At 43.3% G+C, this 21,522-nt stretch overlaps 2 protein-coding genes and 2 long non-coding RNA genes across 6 annotated transcripts; 2 read left to right on the top strand and 2 right to left on the bottom strand.

The window, feature by feature from the left end:
* Positions 1 to 722: 722 nt before the first annotated feature.
* On the bottom strand, positions 723 to 1,922 carry LOC120667056. Its single transcript, XR_005672061.1, has 2 exons — positions 1,747 to 1,922; positions 723 to 1,176 (listed from the first exon to the last, which is right to left on the bottom strand). It is a non-coding gene; the product is annotated as an uncharacterized LOC120667056 (long non-coding RNA).
* Positions 1,923 to 9,305: 7,383 nt separating this feature from the next.
* LOC120667058 (glycine-rich RNA-binding protein 1-like) lies at positions 9,306 to 10,371 on the top strand. Its single transcript, XM_039947070.1, has 2 exons — positions 9,306 to 9,536; positions 9,733 to 10,371. The coding sequence occupies exons 1-2, from the start codon at positions 9,423 to 9,425 to the stop codon at positions 10,093 to 10,095; spliced, it is 477 nt and encodes a 158-aa protein (XP_039803004.1). The 5' UTR covers positions 9,306 to 9,422; the 3' UTR covers positions 10,096 to 10,371.
* A 228-nt stretch (positions 10,372 to 10,599) lies between these two features.
* Positions 10,600 to 13,953, bottom strand: LOC120667057 (ADP-ribosylation factor-like protein 2). The gene is made up of 6 exons (XM_039947069.1): positions 13,691 to 13,953; positions 12,980 to 13,235; positions 12,678 to 12,788; positions 11,411 to 11,573; positions 11,193 to 11,273; positions 10,600 to 10,972 (listed from the first exon to the last, which is right to left on the bottom strand). Exons 2-6 carry the CDS (start codon positions 13,042 to 13,044, stop codon positions 10,835 to 10,837), a joined length of 558 nt encoding a protein of 185 aa, XP_039803003.1. The 5' UTR covers positions 13,045 to 13,235; positions 13,691 to 13,953; the 3' UTR covers positions 10,600 to 10,834.
* A 2,643-nt stretch (positions 13,954 to 16,596) lies between these two features.
* Positions 16,597 to 19,538, top strand: LOC120667059. 3 transcript variants are annotated; one of them, XR_005672063.1, is made up of 3 exons: positions 16,597 to 17,432; positions 17,520 to 17,801; positions 18,542 to 19,538. It is a non-coding gene; the product is annotated as an uncharacterized LOC120667059 (long non-coding RNA). The 3 variants fall into 3 exon arrangements; XR_005672064.1 differs by having other exon boundaries at positions 16,597 to 17,290; XR_005672062.1 differs by having other exon boundaries at positions 16,597 to 17,801.
* The last annotated feature ends 1,984 nt before the right edge of the window (positions 19,539 to 21,522 follow it).

The following is a 21,522-nucleotide window of genomic DNA, read 5'->3' on the forward strand; positions in this document are numbered from 1 at the left end:
TTATTATGGTAGTAGTAGATGTTTTGAAATACAGAGAAATTAAAAATAGTATGTGAATTTTACAATATCTAATAGGGAAATGGATAAAGGAAGGGCAGAGCTAAAGTTTTATAAATTTCTATTTTTTCCAGGTGTAAACTAATAAAATCGTAATTGGTTAGTTCGTGCAAAACTGCCCAGATAGCATATGTAGCCTAAGTATTAAAGAGGACTCACACTCAAGTAGAAAATGTAATCCAAATGTTAAGGAGGGCGGAGATATGACACTTTAAGCAGTTTGGGAAGCGCAAGAAGTATTTGAAATCGTCAAATGAGTTAAATTATTGCCATCATTTTTGTCAGACCCGGGGCAGTCCCAAGCCAAATATACCTCTGTTTTTGCTTTACAAAGCGCAGTAACTGTATGAATAAATTTGGTAGAGCTATAAGTGTCATAAGATAGGCAAAACAACTAAATTGTCCATACAGAGAGGATTACAATAGTTCGATGATAATTTATCTTAAACAACCAGTTCAGTCATATTTTGTTAAGCTAGCAAAATGCTAAACATTTACAAAGGATACCAAGGCAGATCTACATGCAGACATGCAGCTCAGGTGTAAAGGTTGCTGTCTGCATGGAATTTTAATTCAACACAAACCTACTGAATTATCACATGGAGAAGGTGCAAACACACTCAACAAAATTTGGTGGACAAATTCCATATCCCAATTAACAATACTAACTAAAATTACTCGCATTCATTAAATAAAAGAGGAATAATGTCAAGGTATTATAGGGACAATAAAAGAACTGAATTGCTTGCTCCTGTTGTTCACAATCAACTTCATGTGTGAGGACATACAGTGTTGCCTGTTCCAAATTTGAGAAGAAAAACAACCCAAAAAGAATGACAGCAGGTTCTCATTAAGCTTAACACCGCAATGAGGGCATCAGAAGACAAGAGAAAATTAGATAAATATTTTAATTTTTTATACATTAATTGGTTAGCAATTGAGTCTGACTTAATTACATTGTTTGATATACAATAGTACAATATGAGCATCAATTAAAAGGAGACCCATATAGTGTATTGCGTACCTACAGTGTAGTAGTCCTCATCTGGATCAGCATTGTAGCTGTCATCACTTGTTTGTTCTTGTTTGTACCAAACGACTCCTCAAGTTCCTTTTCAGCTGAAAGCATGAGTTCAGTACCGAAATTGCTGAGCAGGATAAGCTTTGGTTGTAAATGGTTAGAAATGAAGCTCTTTTGTTAATAAATATTGACTGGTAGTAGATTTATAAGAAATTTCATTGTATCCTAATCAAATTTACATGCAGCAGGGAACCAATATGTATCTATAGCACGGTATACAACTAAATAGATATGAATGAGATGAAAAAATAAGGTTGAGGCAGCATTCATGCACTTTCTAGTATACCATCCAATTACAACTGTGTGTTACTAATAGAGGTGCCACTTACATAGTAGCTTTGGATAGTGCAGTTTTTAAGAGCAAGGAAAGGCCTAACAGTCTAGGTAGCATATATATATATGGTTGACAGGTTTCTGGTACCCCAAAGTGGACAAAATTAAGTAAATTTTAGGATGATTTGCTGACAGGGAAGGCACATATATATCGTCCTCTGTATGCTCAATAATTGATATAAAGAGCACATAAAAAAGTATGTAACAGTATCTGTTTTTTTTATTGGACAAATCTGGCTTGGGAAAAAATGCTATGTTGTTGTTGTTGGACAAACCTGGCTGTTGGCCTGCGGTGGTAGTAGCTACAGACGTAGCTTGCTGAGGTAACGGTCTGCTAATCATCCGAGCACATGAAGAAGCTACTAAAGAAAACATGAGCACGATGGGACCTTGTAGCTAGCTTAAAATGGATGCAAATAGTAACTGAGAACTGCACAACTGAGCAAATAATTTTACTGGGCAACTTCAGTACAAAAATGGTAGCGGGAAGAAATAACCATTCATTGTACTGTAATTAGAAAGGGACGATAAATTTTACAATAATTGTAATAATAATTAAATGGTACAGTGATAAATAATAGGCAGTTTTATAAAATCGTAGTTAACAATCCAATTCACTATGTAAGCACTGGAAAAGAGATAGATTCTATACAGTTACTTTGTGTTTTTTTTTGAAAAACTCGGTTGAATAGGACGCCGCAGCGAAGACGCACTGAAATTTCCTGGAAGTGGAAGCAACAGTAGCGTTTTTTACGGACCTGAGCGACTTCGTGATGGGTACGGGACAGACAGCACTGGCGGCACTATTTACTTTACGACTTTGGTAGATTAGATAACTGCGCGGGAGCTCGTGAGGGGAACCTGCAGTGTGAAAAGCTCTGCCCGGCAACGCGGGAAGAGGCAGGTTGCAGTCGACACTGGCCACAGATACGAAATCGAATGGTAAAAAAAAATTAAGACGACGGGCCACGGAGTCCCGCACGAATCATATTAGAAATACCTACCCTACCATTGAATAAAAAAGTCCAATCTTCCTCTCCGGCGCAATGGTAGGCAGGCGCTTCACTGCATATTCTGATTCTTTATTCATTATGAGTCAATGCAAGATTGAGAGTCGATTTTCTCTCCCTCCTGCTATGATTCGGTTTGCTGCAGCGGTAAAGATTCATTTTGGGAAATTCACGTCGGAGGATGGTTCGACCACCGGAGATAACAATAAGGCATGTGAAGCATCCAAGCACGGCCGTGGACCATCTCTTCAAGTCATTGAGAGCTCCCATGTTTTGACGGCAACATGAACAATACACTAGTGTAAAACTAAACTGATTCTTGATTTCGGAGTCCGTATAAGGTCCGACGGAAACATAAGCCAGGAAACAGTATAAGTAACTTTAATTTTTTCTCTGCTCACCAAGCGGTCCCATGGTCTAGCGGTTAGACATTGGACTCTGAATCCAAATCCAGTAACCCGAGTTAAAATCTCGGTGGGGCCTTATTGTTTGCAATTTTCTTCCGTCTTTTTTTTCTCTCTCTCTCTTTTCCCCTGTCATGGTTCATGGATGGGAAAACTTTGTTACACAAGTGGCACCTTTTGAAAAATAAATTGCGTGTCCCGGATGCCAGAAGCGACAATCTTTCTCATCACTTTCTGAAAGGAAGACTGGAAGAGGATGGCGACGACACACCTTAACGCTAATCACCATCAAAGATAAGATAATCCATGGCATGGCATGCCACGGTCAGCAACGACGTGGCACTTTGTCCGTTGGGTCGCGTGCGGCGGTGGGTTCCACGTCGTCCTTGCTGCCTTGCCGTCGGGGTAGGTAGGGGCCTTGAGAGAAGGGTAGGGACGCCATTTGGCTCGTCGAGATATTTTCGGTGTCCTGCCTCAAGGGGGAGGGCTGCAGCGCCAAAAGCGGGTCAGTCTGGGCCCCACCACCTCACGAGGGGCCTGGTCGGCCCAGGACGTCAGGGTCCGGACCGGACTTGTGCTCCGGGGACACCGCTACCGACACCAGAAGAGCTGCCGACACCGCTACCATCATCAAATCAGGCTCTGTTTAGTTGGTGAAAAAGTTTGAATTTGGCTACTGTAGCATATTTTGTTATTATTTGATAATTAATATTCAATCATAGATTAGTTAGCATCATTAGATTCATCTCGTAGAAATCAGTTAGACCATGTAATTAGTTATTTTTTCAACTGCATTTAATGCTCCATGCATGTGTCCGAAAATTCGACGTGACGGATACTGCGCAAACTATTTTGGTAACTAAACGCAGCCTCATTTGGCAAATCTTGAGTAGTCAACTCAATTACAGATCATTAATTCTGACCACCCAGTGAAATGTAAGGCTCCATTTGGATGTAGATATTGAGCTCTCGGAATTGAATTGGGCATCAATATCAAATCAGACTAGTATTAGAAATAGATTACAATACCAATTCTGTTGTTTGGATGCAGATGAAATTGCTAGTTGGAATCAATTGGGGTGGTCAATACTAATTCGTGTTTGGATGTGCATATCTTAGAATTCGGAATTGGCCATCTCATCTTCTCTCCCCTCACAGCTCCGCCCCTTCCTTCACCGGCGACACAGGCCATCATCTTCTCTTCTCTCCCCTCACGGCTCCTGCCAGGCCACGGCCGTCCGAGCTCGCAACCTCTGCTACCCCCGAATCGAGTGTCGCCGCCGCAGCCAGCCGCCATCACTGAATCAAGAGCCACCGCCGCCAGATTGAGGAGGAAGGTGCGGGGGGCTGGCGTGAGGAGTCATTGCCTCGTTCCTGACCTCCAACCTCTAGCAGCAAGAGCTAGTCGTCGCACGCCTCCTCACCGCTGCCACGGCCTCCCTCGCCTCGTCCGTCTCCGCCCACACATCAAGGGTACAGGGCGGCGACTCCTCCTCCTCGTCACGCCGGCCACCCCCACCCTCCTCCTCCTCCTCAATCTGGTGTGGCGGAGCACCCACGACCGTCCTTCTCCGCCGGAGCCGTCGGGTCCGTCCTTCTCCGCCGGAGCCGCCGCACCCCCTTGGGTGGAGCTCCGTGCTAAAGAGAGAGAGAGAGAGAGAGAGAGAGAGAGTTGGGGGAGTGGGGAGGGCGATTTCTGCCCAATACGGAGCAGCCTGACTCGACATTGTGGGAGGGGGAGCGGCTGTGTAACAAATGCCGCTTGGTACTGGACTAGGATTCCAGCCACCAATGCCAAGCGCATCCAAACAGCTAAACTTCGGGTATATCAATGCCAATTCCAAATTCTGGGCCAGAATATCGACATCTAAACGGGCCATAAAGGATTTTCGTTCTGTTGGGATTATCAAATTTCGGCTTATTCCGACATATCCGCTCTCAAAAAACACTCTTGAAATTAAATAATTCAAAATTAACCAACTTTTCACCAGCCGAACAAAGGGTTTATCCATTCGATTTCAAATTGAAGTCCACACTTACACTACAAAGTGAGCATATCCTTCTTTCCCACAAGAGGCTACACGTGACAACTTTGTTCGAGGATTACTAGCATATGTTAAAAAAATACTTGAATGCTGGTTGGGGAAGTAGTTTAGGGTGTGTTTAGTTGGTGAAAAAGTTTGGATTTGGGTACTTGTGGCAGAACCACTTGAATTATCCCGGCTCAAGTGTGCTGGCCATCACCATAAAGACAACACCGACTCAAACGCACTTCAAACGGAATAATTCTTGGTCTGTCGGGTAACGTCCCGATACAACCACCGGATCTCGGATCGAACAAGCATACCCCGCATGAAGGCGAGTCCAAAGATATCACAACCATATATTTTACAACACAAGCATATCAGTTATTACAACAAGTTCAAAGTATTATTACAAGTCCAAACTCAGTAAAACAGTATACATAACATAAGTTTAAAATTCAGAGTTAAGCAGCGGAAAGAAAACACGACGGCTACAACACGTCGCAAAAGTATACCAAGCTAGCCCAAGCAAGGTATCACTCGTCGGGGTCATTGCCGGCCGGAGACGGATCCCACTCTACGGACCAGCCAGATGGTAAAGAGCAGGGCCAAGTCAGACTAGCGGTCTGGTCCTCAAAACTCATACCTGAAACAGAATTCAACAGCAAGGCTGAGTATACTAATACTCAGCAAGACTTAACCGCCAACGGATATACTTAGTCCACTTAGCTAGACTATGCAGGGTTCTGTAAGGCTCTAGTTTTCCTTTTGCTGAAAAGCAATAAAGAGTATGTCCTTAATTTCACGTTTTTAGCTTTCAACATTCTAGTTGATTAACCATTCTATGTAAGCAACTAATTTTAATCAACCATGGTAAAACTTTAGTCAAACATCAAGATTGATCATCATAACATTGCTCTTATTACTCTGTGTGGCAAAGGGATCAAGTAGTCTCAATATCCGCGAGAGACGGACGATTCGAATCGGATTTCCAACCTTGCAAGGTAAACCTAACACACACGTTTGGAACACCGTCGGGTCGTTCCCAAACAACCGTTGACCTTTCATTCCGACTTGTGGATAGGGTCACTCTCCCCGACTACAGGGCACCAACTTCCTCCCTGCACCCGTGGTGTTGCGCAACATAAACATAAATAAAAACCTATCTCTAAGAGAGAGTGAAAGGTATATCCACTCACCGGTCCGATCAGCTACTAGGCTTACCGCGTACCATATTTACGGCATGTGGCTAGTACGTTCAAACACTTAACCATCGCTACCACACACCGCGACCTTAGCAGAATTCATCAACACAGACGGGGTCTCACCCAAGGTCATGATATCGAACATGACCCCGTTCGACGTCCTTATAGTGATTGCAGAAAGTAAACAAGCAACTCCTATTAAGCTCGCGAGTGATAGGCAATCAATCGACTTTTACCGGTCCTATAAGCATAGCAATTACTCGAACTCAAGTCTAGTGTTCAGTACATAGGTTCCTAGGATCATGCATCTAGGGTTTCAATTCAAATCCTAAGAACTGTAAATGCCCAAGTAAGTAGTATATAAAGTGCGTAATTTGAAATACTAGGTTTATGTCCGGGGCTTGCCTTCGCGGTAGTCACGCTCTTCCGGACTTTGGTCCGGGTCTTCAGTCAGTGCAGTGGCGTTCAACTGGGCTTCTTGATCAGCTCCTTCGGAATCCGGGATCAGCTCGTACGTTCCCTCTGCTAGAACAGTCGTATCTATATGTGATGCAATAAACGGTATTACAAACACATACACTTCACTTTAAAGTTGTAGTCTAACAAATAGAAATCAAATTTAGCATATGGTCAATCGTTTACAGAGTAGTTATTTAACATGTCTTACTACACAAAACAACATGATTAACATCACAAAGTAAGTTTTAGTTAGTTCATATAGCAAATAAATCATGGTTTGCTAGGAAATAAGTAACTCAGCACACAAATAGTATTTAAACTCAGAAAAATTACTTCAAATAGGAAGTACAGAGAGCAATCTATCATGTAAATTTCATGCCATTTTATGCAGCCAATTATTCAGAATAAAACATTTACTCTGACAACACCTAGAACAATATTAAATTCTAAAGAACAAACTATAACACTTATGAAGCTCAAAATTTCTCATAATAGGAATCATACGCTTATGAACATCCTATAAATTTTTCAGAATTTATCTAGGCATAAAACACAAGTAATAATTTTGATAAAATTAAACCACATATGGCAAAACTAATTAGCATAAAAAGTTCTATAATATTTCTGGATTCTAAATTTTACAGACATGAACATATGCCCAAAATAGAGTTCTACAAATTTTCTCAGCTTTTTCTAAGCAAGGAAGCTATTTACCATAATTAAAGCCTACTTGACAAGTATTTAATCCAAGATATAGTTAAACAGATCTAAAATTTCCCAAAATTGTGCAACAGCAAGGTTTTAGTGACACACATGTATGGAAAAAGTTTCACACTCAGAACTATAATATTTCTACCAGCACAAATACATTAGTAAAACTAGTAGATCTAGGAATCTTGAAACTTTGACCTAGTTACTGATGTCAAAAAGGTTTCAAATTTTTACCAGGCACTAGTAACACTACAAGATACATTCTAGCCAAAACTCACATGAAGTTACTGAGTACAACTCCTAGAACAATTAAATATTATTTATTCTATTCTTTTTTCTTGGATTAATATGCAGGCCAAAACTGAAGATGTGTATATAACAAAACTTGTAGGCCTTGCAACAAGGATTCCAAAACATTTGAATTTCGATTTTTCTATGAATTTCTAGGTATTTTCAAAGTTTAGCCTAGAAACAAAAGGGAAGGGTCTGGAATCTTGCAGACATGCCCCTAGAAAGAAAAAGATGCTTGCAAATAGGCCCTTGGCCGGAGTCAGAGCAGAGAGAGGAGTTTGACCGGCTGATTCCGGCGGTTCTGGTCATCGGCGACGAGGGTGGAGGGGCTGTGGAGGCTCAGGGCACCAAGCGCTACCTGCTGATGGGTTTGGGTCGAGGAGGAGGCGGCCGGAGGAGGTGGGAGATGACTGCTGGACTTGTCTGTAATTTCTGAAAAATTCGGGGATTCTACTGTAAAACAAAAATAACTCCTAAACTAGGGCTCAAATGAAAAAGTGCCCAACATGAAAGTTGTTAAACTTTTCAAGATCTACAACTTTGGTGTTGTGCAAAAATTGATTTGATCAAAGGTTAAAGAGTTATTTTGAAAACATGGAAATGATTTTGAGTTTAATGGACTTTTGTCTTTTCCAAAGCAAATCCACCTTAAATTTAGACTGAAATGTAAAATTTTCTGCCATGTAATGATTGCACTGAATTTTGCAAATAAACCCTCCACAAAAACAACATTTGCATACCCTATTCAAATTAAATTATAGAAAAGACCTTGCATCAAATCATATTTACACAATTAACCTTATATTTTTAAAATAAGACCCTTGCTCACACAATTTAAGCACATGATGCATAAAATAAATATAGTTCTACTGTGCAGACACCTAGGGTGACATATTACTGTAGCACGTTTCGTTGTTATTTGATAATTAATGTCTAATTATGGATTAATTAACATCGTTATATTCATCTCGTGGGAATCAGTCAAACTGTGTAATTAGTTATTTCTTTTAACTATATTTAATGCTTCATGTATGTGTCAAAAAAATTCGATGTGACAGGTACTGTAGGGAAAATTTTGGAAACTAAACATGGCCTTATTACGGTGGAGTTTGAGTAGCTGATCGAAGCAAGTGCCTTCCGAGTTGGCAAGGTCATCTCACTCACCAGATGGGCTCTGTTTGGTTTAAGTGGAGAAAAAACAACATGAAAACTTTGCCATGTGTTTGATACAGCCAAACACATCAAAATTGAGAGAATTGCTACGTGCACACAGCTTGGAGGGGCAGCGGCGGCGCGTCAGGGAGCAGGCGGCTGCTCTTTGCGGGGGGGAGGGCGCATGAGCGCATCTTGCGCTGGGGGTATGTGACCGGGGACGCCTAACGTCCGTGCCACCTATGGCCCCATCGCCTGGGCCCAATTTTTACACTGTTACAACTAAACACGTGATGTTCAGATGACGCAATTTTTTCCCTCCATAAACCAAACACGGTAATGGTTTGTTTAAGGCAAGTCCTAGACGTGTGCCATTTCCGTGTGTGCGTAGCGGCCGAGACAAGAAAACTGTCCGCCCTCCCCCTTGCGGCACGGATATTCCAAATCCCAAAGGCACCAACCTCTTTCGCTGACATGTGGCCCCGACAAACCCTTATCTTGTGTCTGACCTGATCACCGTCCGATCCGATCACGACGGCGGCGGCGGCTTCGTCTCCGTTATAAAGAGAGACCCGGCTAGTCCTCGTCTTCTTCGTGCTCTCTTCAGAGGTGGGTTGGCTTCTCCTCCCCCTCCGGTTCGGTTCGGTTCGGGTTCGTGAGGTTCTTGGGGTTCCGTTCGGGGGCGAGAGGAAGAGATGGAGGCGTCGGATGTTGAGTACCGCTGCTTCGTCGGCGGCCTTGCCTGGGCCACCGACGACAACTCGCTCCACAACGCCTTCAGCCCCTACGGCGAGGTCCTCGAGTCCAAGGTCCGCCCCGTCATCCATCTGCCCTCGCTTCCTCTGTTCCCTCTTCCCTGTATGGTGATTTCCTTTGGGTGGGAAGAAAAAACGAGATTTTTGAAGGAGGAGAAATGGGGAGCTGTCCAGATCTGCGGTGCTGGAGGGTTTGCTGAGCTAGATCTGCTTTTTTTTTTCTGACATGAGCTCGTGCCGTCCCTTGCAGATCATCCTCGATCGTGAGACCCAGAGGTCCCGCGGCTTCGGCTTCGTCACCTTCTCGAGCGAGCAGGCGATGCGCGACGCCATCGAGGGGATGAACGGCAAGGAGCTGGACGGCCGCAGCATCACCGTCAACGAGGCCCAGTCCCGCGGCGGCCCGCGCTCCGGCGGCGGCGGCGGCTACGGGCGCCGCGAGGGCGGCGGTGGCTACGGCGGCGGCGGCGGCGGCTACGGTCGCCGCGAGGGCGGCGGCGGCTACGGCGGCGGCGGCGGCGGCTACGGTGGCCGTGGAGGCTACGGCGGCGGCGGCTACGGTGGCAACCGCGGCGGCGGCTACGGCAACTCCGATGGGAACTGGAGGAGCTGAGCGGTGGGGCCCGCGTGGCCAAAGTTATCCTGTGCTTTCTACTGTTACCCGAGTTATCCTGTGTCATGATCTACCTGTGTTTGGTGTCTGTTTCGTGTTCGTTGTTGCCCATCTGTGTTTTTGATCGCAAGCTCCGTCGTGCTGTTGTCTGTCAGAGCTATCTTGATCTCCATCCCATGAACTTGGGTGTTGGGATTGGAAGCTGTTATCTTGCTGTAACTTGTTACCGTTTCAGTTAATCAAATGGAAAAAAAAGGTGCTACTTGGTGCTGCAAATGATTGTCCTGTCAGCTGCCAAGTTCTTTGCTTTGGAGTGTGAATGAATGATATTCTTGGTAAAAGTGAAGAGCACTGGGATAAAGTTTTGCATAGCTTTAAGGCTGTCCACTCTACAGTGCCAAACAGTAGATTTACTCCTCCATTTCCTCCTATCGCTGTGGACGGTCTAACACGCAGATCTGGGCAAAAGTCGACGCTAATCACCACAAATCTGGGGATAAGTGATTAGTGCTAAACATGACAAAGATCCTCACACATGGTGCTAATCTTCGAATACTTGATCTCCAGTTGCCATCACAGAGATAGAATCCAACTTGTGTTTTTCTGTTTTTCATGATTAATCCTAGCAATAACAAGTACAGAACAAGATTCCCCTGAAGATTGTTACCGAGGGAATCACTTTTGCATCGAGTCTAGCACAACAAGCCTGAACTCGATACTCCATCATCGATAGTCCTCTTCAGTCGAGGACGTAGATGCGCGAGGCGACGTCTTGAACGAGCCAGTCGAAACCCTGAAGCAGCCCGTGGCCGGTGTAGGCGCTGCATCCGACGATCTGCCAGTGCCGGCTCTTCTCCATGGCTGCCAGATCCAGGACCTGAAAAAACACACCAACCAAATCACTACAGGATCCCAAAGATCGCACGTGTACGGCTGCAGCATGAACACGGGTTACTATGAACTATATTAGTAGTAAATACGCTGCTTGTCGGATCTCTATGTCCAAATCTGGTGGCTCAACGCTCAACTAGACTAGATGCATACAGCCAGATATATAATACTATGAACTTGAGAAACACCATCAGAAGGACGAGTACCTTGGCGATTTCTGCAGGTTTCAGAGCGCCCTGAATGTCCTGCTTGTTTGCAAACACCAACAACGAAGCTCCGGCTAGTCTCTGCAATCATCGTCGTTGACGGTGAACAGTAAGTCAATAAACATGACATCATTTACGGGTAACTTTAGACTTCAGGGCCAAAATAGTGGTCAGCTGGAAGCTAACTGTCAGCATTGCTGACTAGATGATGCATGCACCTCTTCTTTCAGTAGATTGTGGAGCTCCGCACGACAGTCATCAAGCCTCCGGACGTCAGAGCTGTCAACTACCCAAACCAGCCCATCAGTCTGCTCAAAGTAATTCCTCCAGTATGAGCGGATCGTCTTTTGTCCCCCAACATCCCATATGTTCAGCGAGTACCTGTGACAGCCATCATTTTGTCAATCTGCAGCAATTTTTGACCCATCTCATTTCTATACTCAAGGTGTTTTTCAAAACCAGTTCACCATAAGTTTCAAGCAGCAGTTGAAATTTTGGCAGATAAACCAAATTTTCACCTATTCATCCTAATAACTGCAGATTGCAGTTAATCGAATACTAGAAGCACAAACCACAACAGCAAGGCGTTTTCAGAAGGCAAACTCTGACTACATATAGACATATAGTACTGTCCTAAACAAGGTGCCACAAGAACTTCCCTACAGAAGTACACTAGAGGCATGCCTTCAACTTCCACACTGTCAATATTGCACTATAGTGTATCTGGAATTATTCACAACTGCTAAGATGGGGGTGGCCTGGTTCTGTAGACCGCTCGTCAACGTTTTCCTATCCCTAATGAATTGGCAGCATTCCTGCCATTTCTTTCCAAGGAAACATTATCGAAATTTGTGCATTTGACTCCCATAAGACCAGAGGTGAACAGAACCGCTTCCATGGGAGCTTGATGTATTAGCTTGCTCATGCTGACATTGATGCCAAAATGCAGTTTTGAAGAACTATCAAAATGGTTCACTCTTGGAAAATAAGCATTAATATAAGAACCACCACCAAAATATTTATATATATGCCACTGCTGGCTAGGGACCTTTATTTTTTTTGTACATGTGGCTGTTAACATTATGATTGCCACATCACTAATCCAAAAATCACAAGTTTGCATTGTGAAAGGGCCATGTAAAGTTTATCTTTGGGGAAGGCTAGCAAGTCCTGGCACATAGGAAAAGGTGAAATACAGTGCACACTTCCAACAGTTTAGGAAAATGATCTAGTATGATCCTTCTAACAAAATGATCTAATATCGAGTCATCCTAAAAAAATACTTTTGTAATTTAATTACAATCAACTCAAATCTAGATGCTCTATGGTTGATATTAGCATTGCATGTATGGGGTTATAACGTTACTGAATTCTTCAGAATACTTTTTTAATACAAACCAGCAATTTGTTGTGTCATATAGCATTCCAATGATCTAAGCCACTAAAGAGTTATTACCAAATACAATGAAAGGAATACATACTTACTTTTGATACTTGATGGTCTTGATGTTGAAGCCAAGGGTGGGGCTGATGACACTGGTGTCCTCCCCATTGATCTTCAGCACAATCGTTGTCTTACCTGAATTGTCCAGGCCCCTAAATTATCATATCATTGACCCACCAAAAAGCAAAAAGAATCATGAATGTGAACCAAGGACTCGATAATGGGAATCCTTCAATGCAGAAAGTGAACATAGACTGCATCTAAACCCAAGAATAAATAACCGTATACATTTGCTGGGGCCATGGGAGAAATAAAAGGGTTGGAATCAGAGGATAATGCTTACACCATGAGAATCCGCATCTCCTTTTCCTTGCGTTTGATCTTTCTGATGATGCTGAGAAGACCCATCCTGGAGGGACGGCCCAGGGGTTGAATCAAGAAGCAAGGAAGATAAAGAGAGTTTGAAAGGGGACTGAATTATCTTTTCAAAAAAAAAGGGAACTGAATTCTTAAATGCAGTAGAGCCAAGTTTTGTGGTCTCGCTCAGGTCACTATCACCATGTATTCGAGCATCATCCCCAGGGTTCAATTCAACACAGCTGTGCAAGGTCACAAACAGAAACAACATTTCAACAGTGAGAATGAAACTTTAACACTGTAATCGTCAGCTTGCGTCTAAATTACACAGATTTAACAAAAGAGTGGTATTTATCTGCTGTGAACAAATCTCGGTCTTGACAACCAATTTTAAAAGATGCTTAAGTTGGCACGTAATTTTCAGAATGGTGATTTTCCATTTTTTTCACATTAGTCTCACACGAAATCTCCACTATTGTAAAACTCACACGAAATCTCCACATTAGCTTCATTCTGAAACTACAGGAACTGCAAGAGCACCCTTCAGAGTGTTGCCATCGACTAAACTCAACTCCTACCAGACACTACTTGGTTCAGAATCATCCCACAGACCACAGAAGCAAAACATCCTATGAACTAGCGCAAGAAGTTGAGAGCAATCGGTGAAAGAATCCTATTTGTTTTTGTTTTCGCTCACCTATGAAGAAGCGAGGAGGATGATGCCGTCCCGCTCGTGGACTTGGCCCGTGATGACAAAACCGGCGGGATCGAGCTCGCAGTCTGCAGGCGCCAGAGAGAGACCGGGGAAGCCTGAGAGGAGGAGGAGGAGGGAGCCGTCCTGCTCACGGCCGTCGCCGGCGAGATGCCGGAGACAGAGAGGAAGGGTTGTTGGTGGGCTAGCTGAGAGGCCCCGAATCTGTTGGTCTTGATGGGCCGAATACCATGTTTGATGGGGAAAGTCCATGCTCGTCGTGTAAGCCCATGTTTGAAATGATGATGTTCGGTGCGAGAATAGTGGAGTTCAGACGCAAAGCCATTCCATCTTTTTTTTCTTTTTCTTTTTATAAGAAAAGGCAGGAGGGCTGCTGCCATGTCATTCAAGATAGTAGAAGTCCGAGATTACAAATAGTTGATAACATAAATAAATAATCAAAGTAGCCATTCCATCTTTTCTCAACCATCATGAAAATAGCCATGAGATGAGACCAGGCACGGATAAGCCCCTCCACCTGATGTTGCTTGCCTTGTCTATCAGAGTGTTCATCGAACTTATTAATAAATAAATAAGGGTGTCCTAACAACTTCCACAATCCAATTTACAACTCAGCATGTAATCCAAACAATGTTAGTTTTTGGTTCAGCTTTCACAATCCAGTTTTCAGAATCCCACAAATCGGTGGTTGTCGATCTCTTGCTTTTACAAGCTTGTCCTTGTTAAAGCTGCAAGATGTGAGGATCCAAACAGCCCAGCTTTTACAATCCTACAAGTTTAAAAGCCAAGCTTTCACAATTTGGCATGGATCTAAACAGGCCCTAGCTGATTCCACAATCCTAAGCCTTTGACCAACAATACAAAATCTGTTACCACTGTCAACTGTTTGTTGTCGAATGAGTTACCATGGATAAATCAACAGAGCTTTCTAAGGTGAGGCAGTAGGCAGCGAGCAAGGCTCTTTTTTTAGAAGCAGGTTAAAATGTAACGTGTTGCTATAACTGGTGAGATTATTGTAGCAACCGATCTGTATCTGGAAATGCATTTTTAGAGGCGAATGATGCCATCACCCGCTCATGATAACGAGCCTGAAAATAGTGGTCATTTCTCGGAGAAGGTGATGACATCACATATCCTAAAAATGCATTTATAAGGACGGGTGATAACATGACTCGCATCTACAAATGTTCTCTCGCAAAAAAAAAAAATCATAACTTTTTTATATAAACTTGGATGAAGATAAATTTTATATCAAAATTGTAGAGCTTGATGAGATATACAATTTTGTAGTTGATAATTTTTTCTTTTAAGATCATTTTATAGTCCAAAAAATTATTATAAGTTCTCTAGTTTAAGAATCTACAGGTTTTGATTTGTTTTCAAACAACCTCGAATGTAGAATGTGGAGTAGTTCCAAACTAAAATTTTAGTGGTAATTCTAAAATTTTTATAGTTTATGTATTATTTATTTAAGAACATTTAGTACAACAAGATCATTTACTAGTTGTGCCCTACATATGGCTATGGCTATATAGTAATATCTCATACAACTCAAGTCATATTTTCAAGTTTCCATAAGTTTAACCTTTTATATACACTGAAATATATTTGATATATTTTTATATTTATAGTTTACAATAATCATAGTGTAGAAGTTTGAATTTTTTTATTTTTGTTCTGCTATATTTAATTATTTAAATGAATTTTTGGATTAAAATAGTTTTTACCTGCCTTTTTCAGCGGTGCAAGTTACGTGGCATGGTCATATCGTAAAAGCAGGTACTGCCTAGAACATGAATTTGTACGGAATGAACATGCATGGTACACCTTATAAAGTAGCTTATCAATGTATTTGCAGGTACGAAGTGTACGTGCATCATATCTATATATCATCAGTTCCGTGGGAATCACGGGACAGGCTGGCGGCCATGCCCTCATGTACCCTACAGCACAAACTAACAGTAGTAGCGAAGGATCAGGGTCCTGTTTAATTTTTAGCCTTCATTTTTTAGCTCTTTAAAATTATCTCTCATGTATCCAACAAGTGGAATAATTTTAGACTAAAGTGAATTAGCTTTCCTAAAATCCTTAGCCCCTTCAAGAGGTGCTAACGGGACTAATTTACGTGAGCCCCACAAAAAAGATGAGTCTGTACGCACGTCTAGATGTGGAAATGGAAGAGCCCATGAATTCAAACAGCTCACCTTGAAGTAATTCTTAACCTATACTACATTCATAGCTAAATATTAGTACACAAAATTATTCCTAAACTAATATTTCAAACAGGCCCAGGATCAGAGGACGGATCGGATCGGAGGTCGTGTAGCCAAATTAAACAAACCTTCCCGGCCCATTAATCAAATAATTGAATGATCGGTTGTTGCTGCGATCTGATCACTGCCCCCATTCGTGCGTGTCGTAGTTGAATGAAGAAATTAAAAACAATACATCTATCCCTTTTCTTAAGCTTGAAAAGAAAATCCGATTTCTTCGGATCACTACAACTCCGTCGTCATCTCAACAGCTCCGAATCCACAATTCATTTATTCTTGTTCAGAAAAGAAATAAATAACCCACACTCAACGACAGTACCGAAACCATTCTTAGTTGTCAATGCTTTCTTTCTTTTTTTTATTTCTCTCAGATACTCTCTATATATATATATAGTATTGATATATGGACCCCGGAGTTCAAATACGATTCAGTCCCCAACGAGCCGAACGCAGACAGGGGAAAGGAGAAGCCGACCCATCGGCTCGAGGCCGCCCGCGTACAGGAGCACCGGGTCGGGAGCCCGTTTGGTTCGTCCGTGCACCCAGCCTCCCACCTCCGCCCGACGGTTTCGCGGTCGCCGTTCTCCAATCCCCACACCGCCGCCCGCCACCCCCCCACCCATCCCACCGCCACCTCCCCCACCTCCCGGCGGTTACCAGCTCCTCCTCCTGACATGCCGCTCCGCAGCTCCTCCATCGACCCCGCTGCTCCAATTGCTTCGCGAGGCCGGGAGCATTTCGTCGCGTTGCCATCCCGAGTTCAACGCCGGCGTCGCCATCCCGAGTTCACCGCCGGCGTCTCCCTCCCGAGTTCACCGCCGGCGTCGCCCAGTTTCTTCAACCTCTGTGAGCGGGCCGCGCTCTCACCCGTCGGCGCGGTGGCCGTCACCTCTGCGGCGGAAGCTCCCCTCCCGCCTAGCGACCTCCTCTCCGAGCTCTCCTTCACTGCCGAGAAAGCCCGTTATCCCGAGCTAACCTTCACTGGCGGATATCCTCGGCGCCGGAAGGGTCCTTCCCCCACTGGATTCCTCCTCGCCTGGGAATCCCGTCCTGCCGTCACCTGATCCTCATCCGCGTGCGGCGGACGATCCCCTCCCGCTGGGCGCCCTCCTCCCCGCCGGGGAATCCTGTCCCGCCGACACCTTCTCCTCCGGTCGGCCACTCTCAAACGTGAGTTTGTCCTCACCTTTCCTTCGTGTGACCAGGCCGCCGCGCAGACCAACCCGCACTTCCTCCGGTCTGTACGACCAAGCTGCGCAGGCCAAGCCACCGCGCGAATGCTACTTCTTCCTCGCTCCGCTCCTCTCTCGCGGTATGTATGGCCGAGCCGCCGTCATTGCCGGACTTGCCAACCTCCCCCCACCGACAATCCTGCCCCTCTCCAACCTACTTTATCGACGCTTGTTCAGTAATACACCCCCACAGTACATGTGTAGCTGATTACCCAGTTCTATGTCAGTACGAACAGCTAGCTATATATCGAAATTTCATGATTCTATCCTACAGTACATGTGTAGCTGATTACCTGTTCATGTGGACAGGATATCAATGGAAGGCTCCTTACTGTAAATAAAACAGCTCCTAGAGGCTCTCGTGTGGAAAGACCTCCCAGACAATTTGGTGGTCCTTTCAGGATTTATGTGGTCAATCTGCCATGGCAAGTGGATGACTCTAGATTGGTGCAGTTGTTCAGCGAGCATGGCAAAGTGGTTGATGCCAGAGTTGTCTATGACCGAGAATCTGGGCGTTAGCGGGGATTTGATTTTGTAACTATGGCAACGCAGGATGAATTGGATGATGCTATTGCTGCCCTTGATGGACAGGTCAGTGTCGATTCCCTGCCATTTGCATAACCATAGTAACTGGATGGAGCAAATTTGGTAGTACTGAAATGATCAGTATCACAGTGAGGCTGAGGCAATGCTATCTTTTCCTTTTTCTCTAACCTGGCCAAATTAAGGTTCAGTATCACAGTGAGGCTGAGGTAATACTATCTTTTCCTTTTTCTATAACCTGGCCAAATTAACATACCATTGTTTGTTTTGTAGATCTGTTTGGTATAAGGTACTGATTTTGTAGATCACTGAAAACAAACATTTGCACAAAAAGAGCTGTAGGTTTCAGACAATACCATTGCATTCAGGTTTTTGAAAACTGCCAGGCTTTAGCATCTGACATTCTGACTTTACTCCAAGGCTTTTCTGAATCAGATGCATGATGCATTCCATCATGTTTCGTACAATTCTTAGATGTGGAAGATGGTGCTGCAGAAGCAGCCTCTACAGATTGCATTGCCTCCTTAGCACGCTTCAGATTCTCTGTGCATACTCGATGAAAAACCTATTACATCGATGGATGTCCAGATATGATAGCTTTCACCGTTGCAAAATCCTATAGAATTTCTCTTGACCATTCTATTCATATGTGTGTCCTTTTTTTTTAAAAAAAAACATGCCTACTATATCCTTTTGAGCATCTAAGCATCACCGCATCTTTTTTCTGCGTGTTGATGACTGGCTATAACTTTTAGATTAAATGGTCTTTGACATCCTACTTTTATTAGGATGATGGTACTCAGCGTTTGGAGGTTGTCAGGGCTCGTAATGCAGATGGCTCTATTTTACGCCTAGCAAGTGAGGACTTTGAGAAGCAACCTGGACCATGTGGATGTGAATGCTCAATCAGGATTATCTAACAAATCTTGAACTGTATGTGATGCTGCTAGCAGGAAGGATATTAATTGTAAGATATTTTTTCTGCAGATACTTGGACTGAGGAGATCCGAATGGACTCGTCCAACAGGCACTAACTTAACTATTGTTGTTGGTGGTGAGGTAATTACTCATAATTTTTCCTGGTTCGATTGAACTATTTGCACATTGATAAGTGCCCATTTCATTATATTTATTGTTTTATCTTTGTGTAATCTGAATAAGCTGTTTAAAGTGATTCCAGAAAATTTTGATCAAACGGCCAAGAAATGGTGGGCCATTCCTTTGTTTTGTTCTTATGGTTGAGTATTCCTGATACAATCTGATACGTGTGTTTATTGTTTTTCATCCAAGCAAGTGATTATTTGATACTTCTCCTTGATCCATATATTTTACTAGATATTTGAGAAATGTCAGATTCACATTTAGTTTGATATTTTGATATTGCATTGGTTTGGTTAAGCAATAGATCGATTTTTATGGTTTTTTGTATTCTCCTTTGAGCCAAATCCGATGGCTTGGATTCCATGAGACACTTGCATAGGCTAAGGAAAACCAGGATGAGAGCAGTGCCACATCAGCGATGTACAAGCGGGTGCTCGTGCAGGTGCCCGCTGCTGTACTTCATTGTGCTCAAGATGACGGAACCCATCTATGAATACCAGGAGGCTTCAGTCAGTAATAATATTTTTATCATTTGTTTACTTCTGTTGCAAAGAAGGAGCATCTTGTAAACGGTTGAGGAAGTTCAAGCTTGAGTTTTATGAGGCTATGCCTTGAACTAATTTGGAATTGTGTACCGAGAAGGAACTTGATATCCTATTGCCAACTTATTTTCCTGTGTTCATACATGCGTCCATGTTTCACGTGTATGGATGCATTCTGGGTTTCGAAGCATAAAAAAATGTCTTTGGTGAAAAAAAGGTTGATGATTAGAAATATGTGCTTTGACTGATTCATTTTAAATGAAAATCCGTCACAAATACAAGTCACATCTTTAAGGTTCAGTCTGAGAATTCCCCCCCTCACTAGTCACAATATAAAATTTGGGTTTCGAAGCATAAAAAAGCTACATGTTCAAACCATGGTTCCTGGGACGTCGTCTCGTCAAAAAACACTAGGCTAAAACAAACTAAAAGAACGTGACAAAAAACACACCTAAAAAAGGCAAGAAAAAGGAACTGACCACGTGAATTGGAATGGAAAAAGAAAAAAAAAGAAAAAACCTGCTCGGGGAAGACCGTCTCATGCGCGTGCCTAGCTCCGTCGTGTAGGCTGGGTTGGGCTGCTGTCGGATAGGTCTGGGTACCAAATAACCATTTGGAACCCGGGGTCCAAATAGTGGTGCCCTATATATATATATATATATATATATATATATATATATATATATATATATATATATATATATATATATATATATATATATATATATATATATATATATATATATATGCATCTTTCTCTCGTGCCGTGTGATACGATGCACCGGATCATGGAGACATATTTTCTTCGGTTGTTAGCATTGCTGTGCTGGTTGATTTCTTTATAGCTCATAAAGTAAAATAAGTATTTCTCCAAGATCAGCCACAAGATAATATATATTAATAAAATTAATGTACTTACTCCTACCACCAACTACTTTAATTATTTATTCAGGGCCCTAGCTAGAGAAGACATACATACTGTATCCGCATCCATTATTATTAATTATTAAAATGTCAGCACCGCTGTACTTGTGCGAGTGTTATTTCCAAGATCATATCTATCTCTACACGCAAAAAAAAGATCATATCTATCTCTAGTTAATTGTTAATCTCGGCAAAGAAATCTTATCTGTACTGCAAGATGGTAAAAAGATGGCCCAATGGAGTTATGCAGTTGTTTCAGTGTAGCAATTTGGCTGGCATAATAGTTGAGAAGCTTTAGAACCTACCTTATAAACGAAGCTACTAATAGTTTTTTAATGAAATGATGCAAGCCATTTTATCGAAAGTCTAGAACCCTGGTGGTAGACAGATGACCCTTATTTGAGCCGTGCATCGGGTTTAGCATGTTTTGGATTAATCACCTAGTCATAGTGAAGAAGAAATGTAAAATTATGTTAGTATTTGGCAATATGCGGTTCTTGATAAACAATTTTGGAGAATCTGTACATGCATAAATAACATCACGAGGGATATGCATGGCTAAACAACATGTCATTCCCCCAAACCAGGGGTTGGAATCCTAGAATCTTAGTCATTTGATTCAATCGGAGACAAAATGAGGGAGGAAGTGAGAGGAGGGCGCTTTACTATGAGACACTACGAGATTCTGCATGTTTGCTGTGTGCCAGGGGCACACTGCTGGGAAATGCACGCAGCAGAGGCTGCTGGGAAGCTGCTGCACGGCCTAAGCCTTGAAGAATAGGCGTCGGCGACTTCTTAGCACACTGCATTCTAATGGTTCAACTTGGAACAACATCACGAAGGTGATCGGGAAGACGATGCGGCGGATCTGCCTGGCGCGCAAGAACGCCAACCGGCTCGAGCAACGGTGGCGCGAGGGCAACGCATAGGAGAAGCGGCCGAACGGAGCAGAGATGGCGCGGCCGACTCGAACGTCGGAACCCGGTGGGCAGGGCGGAGGCTAGCGGCCAATGTGAGGAGAGAGGTGCGCTAGGCGGAAAGGCAAGGTGGCGCGAGTTCCAGAGCATTCGTGAGGGTCCGGTTCGTGGCTTAACGGGCAAGAGACCCGCGAGGATCCTGACCGGATGGTTCACATTGCTCCATAGTTTGATCCGACGGCTAGAAAATTACCGGGCGACGTGGTTCTATCAAGTGCCCACTTT

The sequence above is a fragment of the Panicum virgatum genome, chromosome 3N (assembly GCF_016808335.1).
Source record: "Panicum virgatum strain AP13 chromosome 3N, P.virgatum_v5, whole genome shotgun sequence".
Lineage (NCBI taxonomy): Eukaryota > Viridiplantae > Streptophyta > Magnoliopsida > Poales > Poaceae > Panicum > Panicum virgatum.